The 20351-nt window shown below is 44.8% G+C and overlaps 1 protein-coding gene across 1 annotated transcript in view; it reads left to right on the forward strand.

Moving 5' to 3' along the window:
• The window catches only part of NOL6 (nucleolar protein 6), a 915540-nt gene that overhangs the window by 290567 nt on the left and 604622 nt on the right, over positions 1-20351 (forward strand). The window contains exon 14 of the mRNA XM_069626862.1: positions 1592-1740. Coding sequence (XP_069482963.1) covers positions 1592-1740 — 149 coding nt within the window. The remainder of the gene's footprint in view (positions 1-1591; positions 1741-20351) is intronic.

A 20351-nucleotide genomic window follows, 5' to 3' on the forward strand; every position in this document is an offset into this window, starting at 1 on the left:
CCCCTCGACCGGACATTTTTGTTAATATAGTTAAAAAATGAAAAGGTTATTAAGAAAGCAAACAAACACTGTTTTCGCCCTACTCCCATTCATTTCCCCATGGAGAAAAGGTCCTAATTTCTATGCAGCGCACAGCAAAATCCACTGGACGCAATTGGATCAGGTATGAAATAACTTGGGCACGAAGCGTTGACTCGATTTCAGATAAGGGTCTTGGGGTTATTCCGTCCAGTAGTTAAAATATTTGATCGAGAAGTGGGTACCCCCTTCTCCAAAAAATTATAGCTATATCTCCCATGGTTCTTTGCAGCAGAAAGCCTTTTGAGAAATGAAAAAGCTGCATTTCTTTTGGAAGAGATAACCGGGGTAATTTCCAAATAACTGGTATTTGCCGAAAATGAAAACAGAGAAAAATACCATTTGGTGGAGGAAAAAGGATAAATTGGCATCATGGTAGAGGGGGGAAAGGGGACACTATGTGAGATCAGGGGATGGGGGGAGGGGGAGTGCTGGGGACCGACTTCGAAACATTTTGTCATAACTGTGAAGTTTTTTTTCGCATAACCGGTTATAGTAGAAAAACAGGATCGCGATTGAAAGTGTCACATGAATAAACAGGGTATTTGTAGTACATTTACTATACATGACTGCATGATATTGCTACATGTAAGCGAGCCAGGGAAAGCTTGATAGAAACCCTTTTGCCTAACTGTGGGTCAGTGTGTCATCCCCCTGTACACTGGATTAAGGGAAACTGTTCCAACACCTACCCCATTTTAGTGACATGGATGCAATCGTGAAATTCTTCGGTGTGGAGTTCATTTGAAAGTTTACTGGAGCCTTTGTGGATCATATTAATCACATTGTGTCTTCTCACTCAGTCAAAGATCTCAGTTGTTTATAAGTGCTTTTAACCTCTGGTTGGATCTTGAATGACATTCTCACAGTTTGATCGCAGCATGCCTCAAACTATGAACAGAAATGGAAACTCGTAGTTTTGTATCCGTTTTCTTATCGCCCATGGCAGAAGCAGTGAGTATATGCCTTTGTACAACAGTCTCATTGCTGAAAAAATAGAGGTTTCACTGCTTTCAATAAACATTGCTGTCTGGGTATTGGTTTAATGGCAGAACCACATGCTGGGCAGTCCATCCAGAAAATCCCTAAACCCGATCTTATTCAGAAATCTTGTCAAATCTGCGCATTTCTTTACCCTCCATTATGCCTTAGATATTGCTTTTGATCTGTTTCTTTCTGCTTGATTAGTAATGTGATGTTCCTTGGCTTTGTGTGCCTGATGAAGAAATTGTCCTATTATATTTTCCGCCACTTCTTTTGAAAATGTGATGCTTCTATTATTTTACTTTCATCCAGCTATTTTACGTATCTACAGCTTTCATTGTTTTAACGGACACCACTGCAGCCATAGATTTATATTAAACCATATGTAAGGCATGATGGCCTAGTTGACGGTGGCAGATCATCAGTTATGCCCCTTGATTTAGACACTATTTTGTTGTTCAGTGACTTTTCCCATAAAGTATGTCATCAGCTGCACTGTGTTCACATAAGCATCTTTTTGTTCCTGCAGGCAGTGGAGTTTCAGAGGTTTTGGGGAGAAAGGTCAGAATTGAGACGGTTTCAAGATGGATCTGTCTGCGAGGCTGTCGTTTGGGCTGCCACAACCATTCATGAGAAGCGGCTGATTCCTGAGCAAATTGTGAAGCATCTTCTTCACCTGTAAGTATAACCAGTGTAAGCAGCATGGTTTACTCTACTTACATTCCTGGTAATTTGAGGGAATTGTTTAAAAGGACTTCTGTACCAGCTTGCCTGTTTAAACATCTTATTATTATGGAGTACATTTACTTTGCCATCCTGTGTGATATCTGTGATTGTTCTTGTGCTCTGATCTACCAGGAATATCCTATTTGTTGATTTTAGAAAAACGGATACCGTGTGTTTGTGAAATCCAGTGGGCCACCCTAGTGGGAGACCTTTGTGATGGACAATTTCTACCTGGTTTACCAGACTCCCAGTAAGCCCTCAAAAGATGCCTCATAGGTGACATAAAAATAACGCATTGTAATAATGGTCTGGGAAAACCCCCAGTTTAAGTGGAAATGGTAGGCCGGGAAATACCAGACTCAAAAATGGAAATATTCAAGGTAAATGACACAACCCTCCTTTATTAACAGTGCGCCCAGGACCTGTGGGAAAGGGCGCTGGTGCTGGGTGCATATCCTGCTTCTCCTGTCAGAGCGAGTGGGTTCGCTGCAAGAACACAGTGGAGGCCACGTCCCCCATAGTTCAAATCCTCCTGACCGGCCCCATGGGGAAAGGGTGCGGGTGCTGGGCTCACACAGGGTGTTTGGCATCCGCCTGAGGAACCCGGTGCAGCTTGCAAAGGGGTGTACCAACGCAGAAACCCACAAAGAAAGCGGCAGAGGACCAGGGCGAGAAGTTGGAAGGCGTAAGGCAAAAGACTCTGTGATCATGTTTGTGCCTGTTTATGATTGCTTAAGATGGATGGCGCCCAAGTAAAATTCCTCCTGCGCCTAAACTTTCCCACCACCATCATGCAAGAGCTCCCAAAGCGCCAACTTCTAACTGTAAAATGGAAAATGGCAGTGGGACCCCTTCCATTAGGCGCTGGTACAGCCCAACAGCCCTGCAAGAATGAAAGCAGGCATACACCTTAATGAAAGAAATTAAGCAGTTCCTTAGGACTAATCAGGATGTCTGGGGGATTAAAGTTCTGGACCTGCTCCATAAGGTAGGGGATTATCCACATATTGGCAGCAGAAGCAGACCAGCATCCTGCAGCCCTGAGCATTGAGCAATTGACATTTTTGTGAACAATGGCATAGTGGATATTGATGAGGTGGAGTGCCCGTCTCAGGGTCTGGCCACTGCCCCAGCTGGATACAACCCATGTATGAAGGGGGATGAGAGCGGCAAGAGAGGAACTATAATGCCGTTAACCACTGATGCCGGTTCCATGTGTTAAAATAGTGGCAGAAATTGCAGTGGTTACAAAATATCGTGGCAAAAATGCTGTGGTTTTGCTGCCGCAATCCATGTAATGGATGCGGGGGACACCCCTTCAACCACCGGACCCATTATACCATTTAAGGAGAGCGGGGCACACCTCTGCATCCCCCGCTCCCCTTAAATGGTATAATGGGGTTCACCTTTACCGGGTCAAACCATAGCATTTTTGCTGCAAATTTTTGTATAGGTGAAATTTTCGCAGCGATTTTATCACTACATACCCTGAGGCCTCGGCTATTGACAAGCATCTGGCAATGAACATCATATTCCTTGATAACCAGTTAACTTCAACTGGTCTGGGCATTGACAATCTAACGCCTGCAATTGTGCCAGTGTTCGCAGGCCACACGTCTGCAACCATCGATTTTGTTAAACTGGCCACAAGGCGGGGGGATGTTACCAGGACCGCAAGATCTTACTCCCACAGAATCTCGAATTTGATAATAAAAAGATGGCATTTTTCCTAGATGCCAAAAGTCCAGCAATATCGATGGACATGCTATTTTATTGTTTATTTGTATAGCGCCTATACACAGTGTTTCAAAGCACTCGAGGGGGTGGGGGACAGTGGGGGAAAAAACAGAATTCAGAGCCCTTGACTTTCTGAAGGATACATGCCTGCACAGAGCAGGGTAAGTGCAGGAATAAGTGCAAATAATATATATAACCGTGAAGACGGCAATCCTTAGTTTTTCAAAGTGTCTTACACAAATAGGGTAAAGGTGGTTGGGTATCAGGATAAAGAAGCCGGGCTACTATACATTACTAAGTTGAAGTGGATCATACAATTATATATCAGCGTGACATAAATACAGTGAGGGGGAGTGTGTGTGGGAAAGTAAAGAGGAGTATAGGAAAGGTAGACTACTGGGCATTACTACACTCCGAGTAGGTAAAGTTTTAAGTTATAAGGGAATGGGTAGGTAGGGTAGGGTGGAGTGGAGATGAGGATGGGATTTGAGGGGGTTGAAAACAGAAGGGGGGGGACAATTCACCAACAATACAAGAAGGATAGAAGAAGAGGAGAGTGCTAGAGAGAGGGTGGGGTAAATAACAAATATTGAGGGGGATGACGTCGATGTGTTTGCACCCACTAATATCAGCCCCTCCAAACAAGGATGATGTAATGCATTTAAAAATGTATTCGCTTTGATTCTAATATGGAGTCAAGATGGGAGGCATTCTGGGAACATCAGTGAACATTATATTTCAGGCTTAAAGAGAAGCCCATTTCTGAGCACAATGTGCGTTTGATGGAGCCATGGAAAGACAGCTTGTTTGTGTTCAGATGAAGCTTGTTATGCACTCTTTCAGAAGCTGAGAACAAGGTCTGTAGACTTCACATGAGAAACCAGACCTTATTTACAAATTCAGTGGAATCCGGCAGCTGCAACGGCCGCGCTGCTGTGGGGTTCTACTGACGGTAAACCTCTCTGGAAAAATACTCGATTACATTTTGAGGGAACGACATCACACAGTGTAGTGAAATGTATCATTATTGTGCGTAATCCCCTCTCCTAGTGAGACCCCCAGCACTTTTTGCTGGATTTCTGGACCTTTTTCTTTATATTCTGAATGTGTGGAGCCTTTTTCTACTCATTCATTCTTTTGGAACTCTGTTCTTTGTTTTACCTGTACTATAGAGTCTACGTTCCTCAATATCTCTTAAGGCATCTGTGCTTAACATTTGCAGCGCACAGCTCGTTGTGGGCAGTGTTGCTGGGAACCCTTTGGGTTCTCCTTTTAGATTCTTTAGCATTACTTTCTACTGTTCTTAAGGATAGAGGGATATCCTCCTAAAACTTTATATTCTGAGAGATTGGCGCACACACCTCCTTATGTGGAGTGCCAAGGGGATACCTAGTATCCCTCTTCTCTCTGCTCTTGTGACATTAGTCACATAAACAACCTTCTAGTTATGGCTGGTGGCAGTACCAACTATTGTGCTATTATTTACAGCAGACGGTGTAAACAGCCCTGGTTGTGCACAATAGGGTCACCTAAATACTAACTTTCTGGCTTCATTCTTTTTTTGCCATTTCTAGCGTGGTTGTTCTTGTTTACCGCCTTCGTCTACCATTCTGTGAGGGGGAGGTCTCTGTGAGTGTCCTGCCTTTAGTGGGAACCCCTGCGTGTCCCTCCCAGGGCTCCAGTGTGTTTGGGCAGGCTGGAAGTGGGGGAGGAGTTATTCACTCCTCAGCTCTTTGTCTGCCTGAGTGCCTGAATGGAACCAGCTTCCACTGGGAATCATGTTTGGGCAGTCATCCACCCCTTTCTGTAAACTGCTGAGGGAGATTGCAGAGGAGTGTGTGCTGAAACTGAATAAAAGGTGGGGTTCCTGAGGTGAAAGGGAAGTCGACCACTGGAACCTAAAGTAACCGAAGAAGGAGACGACCAGAGACTCCATTAGAGCCTTTGCAACACTATGAAGCGACCACTGCTGTCCTGATCCAATTTTCTATGCGACGGTGAGCTCTGAAGAGGACTCCTTCCCGTTGGCCGGTGGGACCAACCAACCAACCAGCCCTGAGAGGAACTACAATCTGATCCATCTCCCAAGTTGCTGTGCCTTTCCAGCTTATCTGACCGCAAATACCAGGAGACCTCTAATAACCCAATTGCAGAGCATAGTCTTTGAAAGTCTGAATCAGTTCAAGTCTTTGCTGAGCGCTCGGTGAACCTCCAGAGAGACAATCTGACTCATCCAAGTCCCCTCATCGGAGTACAGGACTCCAGGAATCGAAGAAGATTGATGGGGCAATTTGGTCCTGCAGAAAAGGCACCAAAACCACAGACTGACCAGAGAAGCTGAAGAAATCTGAGCCAGCGGTCCTCTCTCGAGACTGCTGCTGATATATCCTGATCAGAGTCCTCACTTTCGTCACCAGACCAAGAAATCTGGAGACCGGGCCCAGTGATGCTATTCAAGGCAGAATCCAGCCATACATTTTTTTTCTGACCGAAGGTACTGTGGGGTGAGAAGATATTGCTTACCTTAAACCACGAAGAGGTGTCCAGGATACCCACTCTTACCTAAGCCGCGCCAGCTCATGTCCCTTTTGCGAGTCCTTTAACAGGGTCCCCAACGTTGTCAATTCTTCTAGCATTATTAACTAGAGACTGAAAGAATCCACAGGAACCTTTGCTGTTCTGCTGCTTTGTGAGACTTTCAGCTCTCTCCGAAATGACTTTTACATATAGTTAGGGAGCAGACTTTAAAAATGTTAACTTGCGCTAAAGCTGCCTCTAGAACCTTAAGCTCTGCTACTGTTTGACCAACCCACTTTTTCCTTCCTAAATTACTTTATCTAATGTGGTTTTGCTAACTAAATACAATTACCGTATATCTTAGTGTGTACGTGAGTGCACAGTATTACAGATAATACGGTACAATTGTAATTGGTATCAAACTCTGTATCAATTGTAACCACAAGCAGCCACAAACTAAGCAGTGGCCTTCGAAAAGTATCAAAGTATTCCTATGTAAATTGGTTAAATTATCTAGGCATTTTGAAATATTCCTTGTGTAAATATAATAAATATATATTTGATTTACATTTATTGGTATAAGTGTTTCTTTGATCTGCTATACTAACTGGGTTCAGTGTACTTACCTACACCTTACATCTTCCTCTTATGAGAAGGTTGACTGCTCTGCTACTCTATCAAGGCCCCATGAGTAGTACAGACTGATACTAAGAGTTGGAGTCCTGTATACCATTGGCATAGTTTTATGAAGTCTTACCTCGAGTGGACTTCAGGAAAACTCCTGTAATATGCATTCAGTTGGACGATTTAGTGGTTGTCTCGACCGCCCTCGTTCAGTCTTTGTAGTGGTGGTCAAAGGAAAACCTTCTAAACGGGAAATCCTCCCTCCCTCCGCTCCCCCCCCCAGCGGAAGCCACTCTCACCATGGACGCATCTCTTGTCAGGGTGGGGAGCCGACCTCATACAAGAGGCCGCGCACAGCATGTGGTCTCATCAGTAGTATCCAAACATATCAATCTGTTGGAACTACTGGCAGTTTTCAAAGCACTGAAAGCCTTCCAAACTCGCCTACACATGAAGACAGTTCTTGTTCTCCTAGACGGCACCACATCCATGTACTATCTGAACAAACTCTCCAGAGCTATCCATACTGTCACAGAACATTTGGAAGTGAGCACTCAAACATGTTCCTATCATCACAATCTCCTGGCAGACATACTTAGCAGAGACTTTCACCTACCCGTAGAATACAAGTGGCGCTTGCAAGAACATATTCTACCCGACATCTTTGCAGAATGGGGTCATCCAGACATCGATTTGTTCGCAACTCTGAATAACACCCAATGCCCAGATTACACCTCCAGGTGCCCTCAAACAGTCCAAAGGGAACGGTCTCAACAGGATGATGCACAAGATGCACCAGGAACAAGTCCCGCTGATCCTGGTGGCACCAATGTCGGCTCGACAGCCATGGTTCTCTGATTTCATGAGAATATCAGTCTCCCCTCACAAGAAACTGCCATGCCTGTACAACATGCTGTCCCAAGCCTTTGGGAGGACACTTCACCCGTTCCCCCAAACACTCAATTTAGCAGCTTGGCTCCTGGAGTCATCGGGTTTTGTGCACCCCAACTACCTCAAAGATGTGTGGACATATTTAAAGAGGCACTAACACCTAACGCCAGGCAGTGTTACTCCAGTAAGTGGAAGGGTTTTGTCATTTGTGAATCTTTTTTTTTATTGTTTTTGCTTTGTGGAGAGCTATGTGGAAGGATGTGGCAGGGACACAAGTCTTGAATCAACTTTAGGTGCTGGTTGATTGTGAGTGAGTAGTTTCACAACAATTGCAATCCATTTTTGGCCTGCTTTAGGCACTCTTTTGGAGTGGTGTTTTTTTTTTTTTTGGAGTGGACTTCTGGATCTTTTCTTTCAATCCTGAATGAGTGGAGCCTTTTTTCCACTCATTCATTCTTGTGGCTCTGTCTTTTGGAACTTTGTTTGTATTCTACTGGACTCTGTCTGCTCCATAACTCTTGGAGGCATCTGTGTTTTTACTGCTGCAGCTGTTAGGACAGTGGCTTAGTAAAGCCATTCAACTGAGACAGTACAAGACACCACTTTTAGTATAAGGCTGTGTTAGGCAAAGTTTGAATGCAGTACCATCTGGGAACACTACAAGCAACCATGACTGCAGGTATAGGAAACCCAACCATTGGTATAAGCTTGTACTACACAGTTTTGGTAGCATGTTGAGCAGCCAGGCTTATCTCAAAAGCGGATGTGTGAGCTGTAGTGGAGTTGCACAAAGATTCACTGTTACAGGTATTGAAATAAACGCTTACACTCAAGGTTTCTTACATAAACAATGTATTTATCAGTCAGTTATAAAGCCTTCTTCAGAAGGGAGCAATTGAATAGCAACACACAAATATACTTCAATAATGTACACTTTGAGTTTCTGCATCAGACAAGGCCCTTTTGGTATGGCCCAGAAACACAACCTAAACTCACAGGTGACTTCAGTAACAAGGAGGCTGGGGACATTAATATCTTACTGTTGGCATTCAGAATACTCTTTTAAAAGTAAGTAAAAGGCAAATGTTATTTAGAACACAAGAATTTACAAATATCCATAAGCAGGGCAAATACTTTCAGATAGCCTATTGAATTGAATGACTCTTCTAAGTGCTAAGTCAAAGTCAATAGGCCAAAGTCTTTGTAAAGGATGCAGCACTTCAGGTAAGTAAATGGAAAAGTCTTTGCACAAGTTCTTAGGAGTCTTTGATAAAAAGAAGAACCAAATGTAGGGCTACAAGCGGTTTAGAATTGTGAGTTGCAGAAGTTAAAAGCACTGCCACAGTAAGAGGTAAGTTCTCTTAGGCTAGTTTTACAGTACCTTAGTAAAGAAGAAAAAGATGCAGCTGAAGACTTCTGTTCCTGTACAGCTCTGCAGATCTCACTGTTCCTGGGCCTCAGTCGTGGGGACAAGAGGGAGGATGTCTGGAGACTCCTGCACTGCATTGGCCGGCAACCTTTACTTTCAGTGGCTGTTTCACGTTTCAGCTCCTTGCGGTACAGCAAATAGCAATAAGCGCGCTTCCTGGCTGTCAAGGTGGACTTTTCTCACATCTGAGGTCCCACACTCAACTGAGGGGGGGGTCAGGCTTGGTTAGTCCTGCTTTGTGGGAGTCCGGAGGAACTTCCAAAAGCTTTAGGCCAGTTTACAAGCAATGCACACAATCTGGTGTCCCTCTCCCTGGCTCTACGGTTTCCTACAGCAACTCTGAGGAAATTCAACCAGCTGTGAGATGGGTGTCCAGGTGGTTTACTTGGGAGTTGATTGGTCCCACCAACTCAACGGGAGAAGTTGTCCTTGCAGGGTTTCTCTGTCGATGCGGACATGGTGATTCGGACCTGAAGCAGGGCTTCACTGGGCAAACCAACGGTCCAGGATTTGCAGCAGCCGTCCTCTTTAAGCTCTTCTTCGGTTCCTTCATCCAGTGGTCGACTCTGCCTTCCAAGCCAAGATTTCGCCTTTTTTTCAGTTCTCTCCCATTCATTGGAGCCTAGCTGTCACTCGCCCAGCAGGGACAGACAGACAGTCAGCCAGCCAGTCATCAGAGTGCATTTGGCTCTCCAACAAGACTAAGCATAGGGAGTTTCGAGCACCTCCCTCACTTCCTACCTAACCCAGACACTCTAGAGCCAGAGGCGGGTTACACTCCTGAAGCCTGCCAACGGCGAATGAATAAAGAGACCAAACCTGGCTTGGCGCGCAGAGAACAACTCTAGAAGGACCTTTCCAAAAATACCTGGTGAAAAAAGGCGGCCGGCCACCATTTTTACGAGAAAAGGGTAACATAAAAGATGTAACGTGAGCATTTAGACACAGGGGATACGGAGTAACCCCTCCAGCAATCTATTGTAAAATAGGGTGTGCTGGGTCTAGTACAATGTTAAGTACAGTCAATTTCACTCTACCGCTGTGGGAAACAGTAGTTTATCCCAGAGAAGGTATTTAAACCTTGGGAAACCTAGAAGACGTCCCTGTGCCACTGCACTGAAGGTGCTGTGTGACACAATTGTAAAAGATGATGCCTATAGAGTTTGTTAGACTCCATAACCAAAAAGAGACACAGAGGTAAAATTCACACAAAAATACATGAGAGAGCGGGAAAAAGGCTCACACTCTCTCCAGGTTAAATAAATCAAGTCCTCAAAATCCAGCAAAGTTGCTGGGGGTCTCTAAGGTAGAGGACATTAGCACAATTCTGAGAATGCTCCCTAACACGCTGTACCACCTGAGTTTATGGTAGCGTAGGCAGAGCAGCCAGGCCTATTTTAGGACGGAGAGAGCTGTAGAATCAGTACACATAAATTGTAATACCAATGGTCCAAATAAACACTCAAACACTGTGTATCGTACAAAGAAAGGGTTTATTTGTTCTTGGATACATACATACTATCATAAATCATATTAACACATTATAAAACGCAATGCTATGCTTTAAATACACACGTCAAAGCATAGACCTAATTGAGAACACCTAACAGTATTTCTAAGGGGGTAAGACCATAGATTACTTTGATTACTATCGGTAATACAAGGGTAGTAGACCTTGTCGGTTATGCAGTGACACTCAACAAGGAAATCACATAGTCAACCAACATGCAAATCTACTTTTCTGAACAGTGGAACACAGATTCAAGGAACAGTATACACCTCTACTACTTTTGTGATAACACACAGTTATACTAGGTGAGTAAGACCTTTTTGGTGTAATATACAATTACAGTTGCTTTTCAGCTAAGCGGAACACAATCTAAGATGAGCAAGAGCTCTTTACACTGATTGTGGATGCTTCAGGCATCCCAAGGTCAGCTTCACCTAAAGGAACGCTTTTCAGGAATGGCACACAACTATTCTAGGCAGGTAAAACCTAATGTTGTAACATACGATTACAGCCGCATTTTAAGATCAGTGGAACACAGATTGAGATGAGCAATAACTCTTTAACTTGTTTTAGGATGGCACACAGATAACAGAAGGTAAGTAAAACATATATACTTTTTAACGGGGCTTCCATCCACTTAAAGGTTATTATAACCTTAGGCAGACTTATTCTGGACAGGCAACAGCAAGTCAGGGGAAGTACGACCCAGTTGCTGACACTCATACATTTATCCTAACAGGAATAGTAAAGTGAAACCAACCCTATTTTCGGGGAAGAGGCGCAACCAATTCACAGGTGAGTAACTTAACCTTATATCTACTTTTCAGAATGGCGCAACACACATTCGAGGTAAGTAAGAACTCTTGTACTGTTAACTCTTAGTTGCCAACCAACTTTCTTTACAAGTAAATAACTTTTGCGCACGTGTTATTCTTTTGAAGCGAGAACCCTTTTCTTATCCAGTCCTTCCCTTATTCTGTAGCATGAGTACACTCAGAGGCAGTGGAGGGACCATGGTGGTCTAGGTGCCAGCTGTAGGCAGGGTGAGATAGGGTTCAGTGGCGGGCAAAGTCAGAGTTCCAGAGGAAGACTGTTCAAACAAGTAGTTCACTTTAAAGTTAGTGGAGGTTCCAGGGACTTCAGGGAAGACACTCTAGAAGAATTCCACAGTGGGCCTGGGTGAACTGGATGAGTGGCCTCACAATCGCAGAAAATACCCCAAAGCTACACCGAAATCACAAAGGCTTAAGGTGGGTAAATTACCATAGTCAACACAGTACATCAGCACAGAATAAGAGTTGAAGCAGGAAGACTTCAGGATTTGCAGCCAAAAATCAGGTTGATGGATTGCTTTGTCAAGAAGACAGAAGACAGGACTATGGAAGGACCTTTGCAGCAGGGATCACAAGAGAAGGCTCCAGGCAAGAGTTGCCTCGTGGCTGGATGTAACTCTGTGGATTTGGCGCCTTTTCAGGAGCACAGAAGACAGAATATCGCTGGTTGGATTCTCGTCGTTTGCAAGGTCAAGTACTCTGGTGAAGGGATTTTTTGGGCCTTAATCATGCCTAGGAGATCCAGCAGGATGCTTACGAACTTTCAGCGAGATTCGGAAGACTGTGCACTGCACAGTGGCTCGAGGTTCCAGGGTATTGGGATTATTGCTGCCCCGCAAGATCGCTGAAAGACATGAGATGGCTCAAAATACAGGTCTTCTTGGGACTAGTGCGTCTCACCAGGCTTTGGGTAGGAGGACTTGAGTTTGGGACTCCCAGGTCAATTGGAAGGTAGGGCTACAGCAATCCCGGTTACACAGCAGGCTCTTCGGTCGCAAGAAAAAAATTCTGCTACGGTTTCATCATCTTCCTCTTCAGTTTTGGTTCTAGTGGTCGACTACCTCTTCCGCTTCTAGGATCAGAATTTATTCAGGAACCTAGCCAATCAAACAGCCTTGCAACATTCAAACTTGGGGGTGGGGGGCGAGTGGGTATTAGCAGTACTTTCAGGACAGTCAGCCTTCCAGTTTTAACTGTCTTAGGCAAGATTGTATGCAGTACCCTTTGGGTGCACTACAACAACCCTGACCACCTGGCAATAGGCACCCAGCCTTTGGTATAAGTCTGTGTTAGGGAGAATTCTCAGAAATGTGCTAACTCCCTCCACCTTAGAGACCCCCAGCAACTTTGCTGGATTTTTGAGGACTTGATTTTTTTTAACCTGGAGAGAGTGAGACCCTTATTTCCCACTCTCTCATGTATTTAAATGTGATTTTGTACACACTGTTTCTTTTGGTTGTGGAGTCTGACAAACTCCATAGGCATCATATTTTACATTGTCACACAGCACCTGCAGTGCAGATTTCCCAAAGGTTTGCAAACCTTCTCTTGGTTAAACTACTGTTTCCAAGAGCAGTAAAGTGAAATAGACCCAGCACATGCTATTTTACAACAGGGTGCTGGAGGGTTTACCTAGTATCCCCTTTGTCTAGCTTCTCATGTAACATTTTATGTTACATGGGAGTGCGTGAGGCTGAGGTTGTGGATGGGGGTTTGTGGCTGCTGTTCGTCTCCATTGGTGATCTGCTAGAGCTATCCTGAGTATGTTCTGTGTAACCCCAAGGCAAGGGACCTGTGTTCTGTTCCTGGTGAACCCCAACAGAAGGGGACTTGTTTCTCTGTCAGGTGGGATCTACGAAGTACATGAGCAGTGAGCTGGGGCCTCACAGACATAACCTCCAAAAAAAAGTGAAAAATAATCTACCAGTCCAGCAAAAGGTTCTGGGGTTGACACAGGTCAGGAAGATTATCATTGATATGATAATCTGACCCGACCCTTAGGTCCCCCTTTCAAGATTTTACTATATCCTCGAGCAACTGCAGTTCTTAAGGATAGAGATACTTAATATCTCTCCCAAAACTCTAAAATCTTAGAGATTGTCACACACCTCCTTCAGTGGAGTGCCAAGGGGATACCAAGTATCCCCCTTCTCTCTGCCCCTGTGACTTTTAGTTACATAGACAATCTCCTAGTTATGGCTGGTTGGAGTGGACGTATTCTAGCAACAATTATCTAATTTTTATACCGCAGGCTAAGCCTGTATCCTCAGTAGTGCACAATAGTGGCACCCAAGTACCAACCTCTTTTTTTTGCCATTACTAATGTGGCTGTTCTTTGTTAGCCCTTCTTCTGTCATTCTGGGAGGGGGCGGTCAGTGTGTGTTTTGCTTTTGGCTGGAACCCTTGGGTATATTTGCTTAGGCTCCAGAGTGTCTGGGCAGGCAGGAAGTGGGGGAGGAGTCTTCCACCCCCCCCCCTTTCCTATGTCTGCCAGAGTGCCTGTATAGTGCAAACGTCCCTTTCTGTAAAATGCTGAGAGAGATTGCAGAGAAGTGTGTGCTGGAACTGTATAAAAGGCGAGGCTTCTGGAGTGAAAAGCAAGTCGACCACTGGAAGGTTAGGTAACCGAAGAAGATGATGACCAGAGACGCCTGCAGACCTTTTGCAAAACTGTGAAAGCGACCACTGCTGTGCTGAACCTGTTTTCCATGCAACAGAGGAGCTCCGAAGAGTACTCCTCCTTCCCTTTGGCTGGTGGGAACAACCAGTCCCAAGACTAACTTTGAATTGAGCTATCTGCCAATATCCTAGGTTTTTCCAGAGCTGCAGAACCCCAATACCAGGAGACCTGCTGCCCATTTCTGGTGCATCGTCATTGAAAGGCCAAATCCATCAAAATCTTTGAACCCGTAAAGACGCTCCAGAGATCCGATCCAACTCACTCAGACCCCCTCACCCGAGTGCGGGACTGCAGGAAGTGAAGATTGACCAGACTATCCTTTGATGTTGCTGTAGAAAAGGCACCAAAACGGCACAGTGAACAAAGAAGTTGCTGAACGTCCTGGCAAGGCTCCTCCCTCAAACCGCTGCTGAGACCTTGTCCATTGTCTGCCTTCAGTCATCAGACCAAGGACTCTGGTGATCTGGTTCAGAGCTGCAACATCTTCCAATTTACGGTACTGTGGGGAAAAAGGTATTGCCTACCTGATTCCAAGAAGCGGCTTCAGAGCGTTGGAGTGCACCTAGAGGTGTCCAGGGTCACCACCTCTTACCTCAGACTCAAGCCACTGCTTGTGTCCTTTGAGTCTTTTTACAGGTCTCCCTTGTTAGTTAACTTACTGCTTCTTTAACACCAGAGATTGGAGAAAGTCCTCTGAAACTCTTCATATTCTGCTGCTTGTCAAGACTTTGAGCCCTCTCCGAACTGCCTGTAGTTAGGGTTATGTTTTTGGACTTAAAAGACTTGCTGTACCAAGAAACTCTCTCTAGAGCCTTGATCCAGGCTAATGTTACACCAACTAACTGTTCTCCTCCCTCAAAGTGACTTTACTATATGTGTTTGTAGAGTAAATGTATTACCATTTGAACTGTTAGAAACCGCAGGTGCGTGTAATAACCGATAATACAATAACATTGTCTTTTCCCTTTCTAACGTTGCTACAAAGGGAACCACAAACAAACACAAAAGTGAAAGTGTCCTTTGAAGTATATTCTCAAGTATTCCGAAGTGTTCTAGTGTAAATGGCTAAAGTATTTAAAGTGATTCTGGTGTGTATATATATATATAATTTTATATAAATTAGAAGTGTAAGAATTTCTTTGGTGTGCATGTCTGTCTAAGGTTCAGTTTATTTGCCTGTAGCTCACATCTTCCTCTTAAGATACGCCTGACTGCTCTGCCACTCTACCAAGGTCCTGAGTTAGTACAGATGATACTAAGAGTTGGAGATCTACAAACTCCTGGGATAGCTTACTAAACTCTTACTACCAGTAGGACTAACAGTCACCTTGATGTGTAGCATTTTTCACCCATGAGATTTATATCGCACTCTGCCGCCATTTGCATGGTCTCCAGATGCTCTGCTGTTTCTGTAATAGTGGCCGTGGTTTGGTAATTGTGAGGCGTGGGAAAGGCAATGTTGTAGTGTTTTGTGTTGAGGTTGCAGGTCAGTGATTTGCTCCATAAGTGCACAGATCTATTTTCACAGCCCCAGCACACTACATGAGGAAACCTCAGATGCTGCAAGGCAATTATTCACGCATAAACACACTCGGCTAAATTATGAAATGGCTCTTATGTGGCCTATTTATTCATCAAAAGCATACAGATAAGAATAAAAACAACAAGAAAAATAAGCAGCTGTGAAGTACATCCTCAACTCGCCAGAAAACTGCACTGGAAAGTTCCCACACAGACAGGCAGAGAGATCTTTAGCATCAACGTGCCCTGGAGCGATGCATCCATCCTCCAGCAAAGCTTTCTCTGTCTGACTGCTTGGGTGCCCCCAAAACCATTGCAAATGCATGATGGCATTTTCTAGAACTTTGTAGCCTTTTACAAGTCTCTACCTGTTGGCAGTTCCCACGGGCCCCCTGGTCGGAATGACGCGTGGCAACCACAAGAGCGCAAAGCTTTTCTTTTCTCATGAGAACTTGAAAATCGCGACATAACTACGTAACTTTTATTCAGCTTTGGAAACTGTCATCACAAGGTTATCTAATACCTCCTAGTGCCTTCTTCAAAACAGTCGTTGAAGCAATGCAGAAGCAAGAAAACATGTTTGTCACATCGAATGCAGATTTCACTGAGGCCTGGAGCAAATGTCCATTATGGCTTTTGGAGTACCCAACATGTACTGCACACAGGCACCATGTTTTACAAGCATTACAGTCGGACGTATCCTATGTTTTGCATGCTTGCAAGCTTTCTAGCCATCAAGTTTTGGAAGAATCTACTCGATGCCTGTAGTGTGGGCATGTGTTGGTCAGGGACTGAGTATGGCAGTTATAGTTGTACGTTTGTGATGTTGGAAGTCTGGGGAGAGGTTCTTTTTTGAAAGCCATCTGGAAGTGCCTGTTTTGTATTTGTGTGTGGTGAGTAAGGTAGGGAGACATTGAGTGCCAGTTAAAAGGTGGAGTGTTTTGGGGTTTACGTGGGGTTTTTAACATATTGGTCATGTATAAAAGAGAATGTGTTTAAAAGTTACTTACTTGCAAAAAGAAGTTGGTTGTTAACTGTAGCTCTGAGAGTGAAAAGTTACAAAGGTTATTACTTTAGAAATGTTCAGACATTCCGAAAAGTATATGTAAGGTTATTTTGTACCATGCACCTAACCCTGAGGTAACTGTGTGCCCGAAGTTGAGCAAATGTTACAGGGATAGGTAGGATTAACAATAAGTGCAGGTAGACCGGTGGTTACAGGCTGGTCAGACAAAGTTCTTACAATATGGGGAAAAAATTAAAATACACAGGTGCCAATGGACAAGTCCCCAAGGGGTAACATTTGGGGCGATGGTATCAGGTTGACCGTGTTGTCGATCGGTATGCAGAGTAGATCAGGCATAAACATTTTAAAGTTGGGTAGCCTAATCATTAGTGTTTCTTATTGAAGAGACAGCTCTCTTTACTTTGGCTCTAAAGGTCCAGGAAGAAGGTTCCAATCTAATAGCGGGAGAAGGGGTTTCCACTGTTTGGCCGCTAGTACAGGGAAGCTAGCTCCTCCAGCTCTTTTTAGATTGAACCTTGGGATGGTAAGGCAGTGCGCATACAAAGCTCTAGTAGGTCTGGGGAGTGGTGTCTGATGAATTTGTCTGACAGGTACTTAGGTGCAGAGTTTCAGAAATGTATGGGTAATAACTAGAGTGTGGAAAGAGATTTGAACACGTACCGGGAGCCAATGGGCATCCTGTCTGAGGCTAGTGATGTGGTTAGATCTTGGGATGTTCAAAGCAGATCTCAGGGTGTTCTTTTGTAGTACCTGGAGTCTGTTAAGGTTCAGTTCTGAAGAGCATAGGAAGAGGGTGTTGCAGTAGTCCATCTTGGACAGTACTAGGGCCCTGGCTAGTGTAATACAGTTGTTGGGGGATAGAAAAGATTTGCAAGTGTTAATCAGCTTGTTAGTGTAGGCAGTAGTGGATGCGGTGGCATTCACTTGCTTCTTGATTAAGAGGTGGAGTCTATGTAGACCCCCAGCGTTTCCTTAGCTACTTTAATCAGATTTCCATCTATGTTGATGGATGTGTAGCATGGGTCGAGTTTGTTTAAGCATATTTAGGAGCCGATGATCAGGAGCTCTGTCTTCTCGTCATTGAGACATAGGCTATAGTTGGCCATCCATGCCTGGATCTCAAGGTATGTCATTTATTTAGAATCATCTTCATAGTATCCTGACAATGTGATGAAACTTGGGTGTCATCGGCATTGTTTGTGTAGGTGACACCCAAGTTGTCAAGACGGTCAAAGAGGAGCTTAGTGAAAATGTTGTAGAGCGTCGGCGACACACAAGAACCTTGCAGCACGCCGCAGTAGATAGGAATTGGATTGGCTGAGGGTGCAAAGACCCTGGTGGTTCGGTTGGACAGGAATGATTGAATCCAGGTTGAGGCGTTGCTGGCGAAAGTTGCTGCTGTGGACAGGTGATCAGTGAGGATCTGGTGATAAACAAGATCAAAAGCTGCCGATAGTTAGAACTAACAGCCAGCTTACAATTGTCCTTGGCCTCATCCGTTTGGATTTATAGGTCCAAGAGGGCTGTTTCTGTGCCATGTCTTGGCCTAAAACCGATTTGTCTGAGGCCAAGTAGGTTATTGTCTTCCAGATGTTTCTGGATTTGTAGATAGGCCACTCTATCTAGTATCTTTCAGAGGTAGGGGACGGTGGTGATGGGCCTATAGTTAGTGGGTATGTTTGGGTTTAAGTTTTTTCTTTTTTAGTAGAGGCATACCCCGGCCTCCTTGAGGTTGTTGGGGACTGAGCTAGTCTCGAAGGAGGAGTTGATTAGGGAAGTACCTTCTTGAATGATTGTGGCAGGGCAAAGATCTCCTTGGCATCTTGAAGGTTTGAGGCCTTTGATGATATTTTCGACTTCTATAGGTAAAACTGGTGAGAAGGAGAAAGGTGGGCACAGGGAAATTTTGGAGTTCGATGAGTGGATGGGATTGGTGACCAGGCTGTTCCTTTTTAACCTAATTTAAGTTTGAAGCAGAGTGATGTTATCTGAGAGAGCTTTCTGAATTTTGGCGCACCAATTTGCGTCTTTTACGCAGGCTTCAGAAGGGTGGGCTGGAGTCTCAAGTTCCCAGGGGGGATATTGAAGAGCTCCTTAGTTCTAAATGTGGCGTTTAGGATTCTGTTATAGGCTTCATTCTTAGTGTTATGGATGGCAGATTTGTAGGCAGAGGCTGACGAGGTGAATAGCTCCTTTTTAGTGATGGTGGGAGACTTTCTCCATTTGGATTCAGCTGCTCTTTTGGCATTCCAGTGGATCTTTAGTTGAGGGGTGAACCATTTGTTTAGATGGGCTATTGGTTTGGCTTTATTTAGTTTAATAGGGGCAATGATACTGATGGCTGAGTCAAGTGTGTTATTATAGAGGTCAACCAGTTTGAGTCTAGGTCTTTGTAGTTGGACGGGTCTAAGAGGTTATGGATCGGGGTCGTAGACTTTGGAGAGTTATGTTTCGTTTATTCCTAGAGAGAGATTGAGGGGCAATGATTGGAGTAGAGTTGGAGCGTGCATTCCATTGAATGGCAAAGATGATGCAGTGATGGTCTGACCAGGCGGTGGATCCGTTCTGGAGAATGGTAGTAGAGCAGTTGCGATCAGCCAGCAAGTTCAGCTTCCGACCTTCGTTGTGTGTGGGTGCCGTGATTAAAGCCGAGCTGGGAGATTGAGTTTTTTGGAGACCTAGATTGAAATCTCCAAGCACGATAATTTGCAACCCTGATTTAGTGTTTAATAGGTCAAAGATGTCTTCCTCAAAGGAGGAGATGTGACCTGGTGGTTGGTAAATGAGATGCATGAGGATGGTTTGGGTAGCTGAGAGAGGAAACTTAACTGACAGAAGTTCAGCTCAGGGGAGGCTGGCATGGGAGGTGGCTCTCAGGCCCAGGAGTGTTTTAGCTATGGACGCTACTCCGCCTCCTTTGCCAGTGTCCGTCTGTTCTTAGTATTTAATAGCCCTCTGGGATGGCTAAGGAGAGAGCTGGGCCTGCTGCCTGGTGTAACCAAGTCTCAGTAATGGTGAGGAAATCCAGGACATTGGTAGTGATAAGGTCAGCAATGTCAAGCGCGTGGGCGACCATGGACCAAGCATTGATGAGTGCTCCTCTGTTGGTAGGGCAAGACGGATCAGGATCCACCCGGCGTTGAGTGAGGGGTGGTGATGGGCTGGGCATATTAGATGCTTCCATTGTCTTTGCTAGTCATGAGGGGGGGTGCAGGTGTGTGTGTTTAGGAGGAGGGAGTTCTAAGTCCATCCTAGTAGGTGTCTTACGGTGTGGGATACTAGAGCCTAGTCTCAGTTTTCTGACATTCACTGGGCAAGGAATCCATGGTGTAGGAGCGGTGGCAAAACATTGGATAAATTCTGTGGGGCTGATTAGGTTGTTTTCGGGGGACACTGAGTGAGAGGACAGCGATTGCAGAGTAGGTAGAAAGTCGGTTGGGGCAAGTTAGTTGAACAGAAAGAGAATGGTTGCCATGGTAAGAGTGGCACTGCGGAGGGAGGCCATGAGGACGGGTTCGCCTCAGCAATGACTTAGAAGGGTGATCGGCAAGGTGCACACAATTAGGATTAGTTCAAAGATTTAAGCAGTAGGCCAGCGATCACTATGCACACAAGTAGGTTGATTCAAAGATTAAGCAGTAGGCTCGTGAGCAGGGCGTGCACAGGTATGTTAGCTCAATATTTTGGCAACTCAGTCTATTTTAGGTGGTGGGCCAAAGAGCAGGTGTCCACAAGTGGGCTAGTTAAGGAATAAGCAGCAGGCTAATGAGCCCTAGGCGCCCAAGTAAGGCTAG

This window comes from Ambystoma mexicanum, chromosome 6p (genome assembly GCF_040938575.1).
Source record: "Ambystoma mexicanum isolate Mex_15411 chromosome 6p, UKY_AmexF1_1, whole genome shotgun sequence".
In the NCBI taxonomy this organism is placed as follows: Eukaryota; Metazoa; Chordata; class Amphibia; order Caudata; family Ambystomatidae; genus Ambystoma; species Ambystoma mexicanum.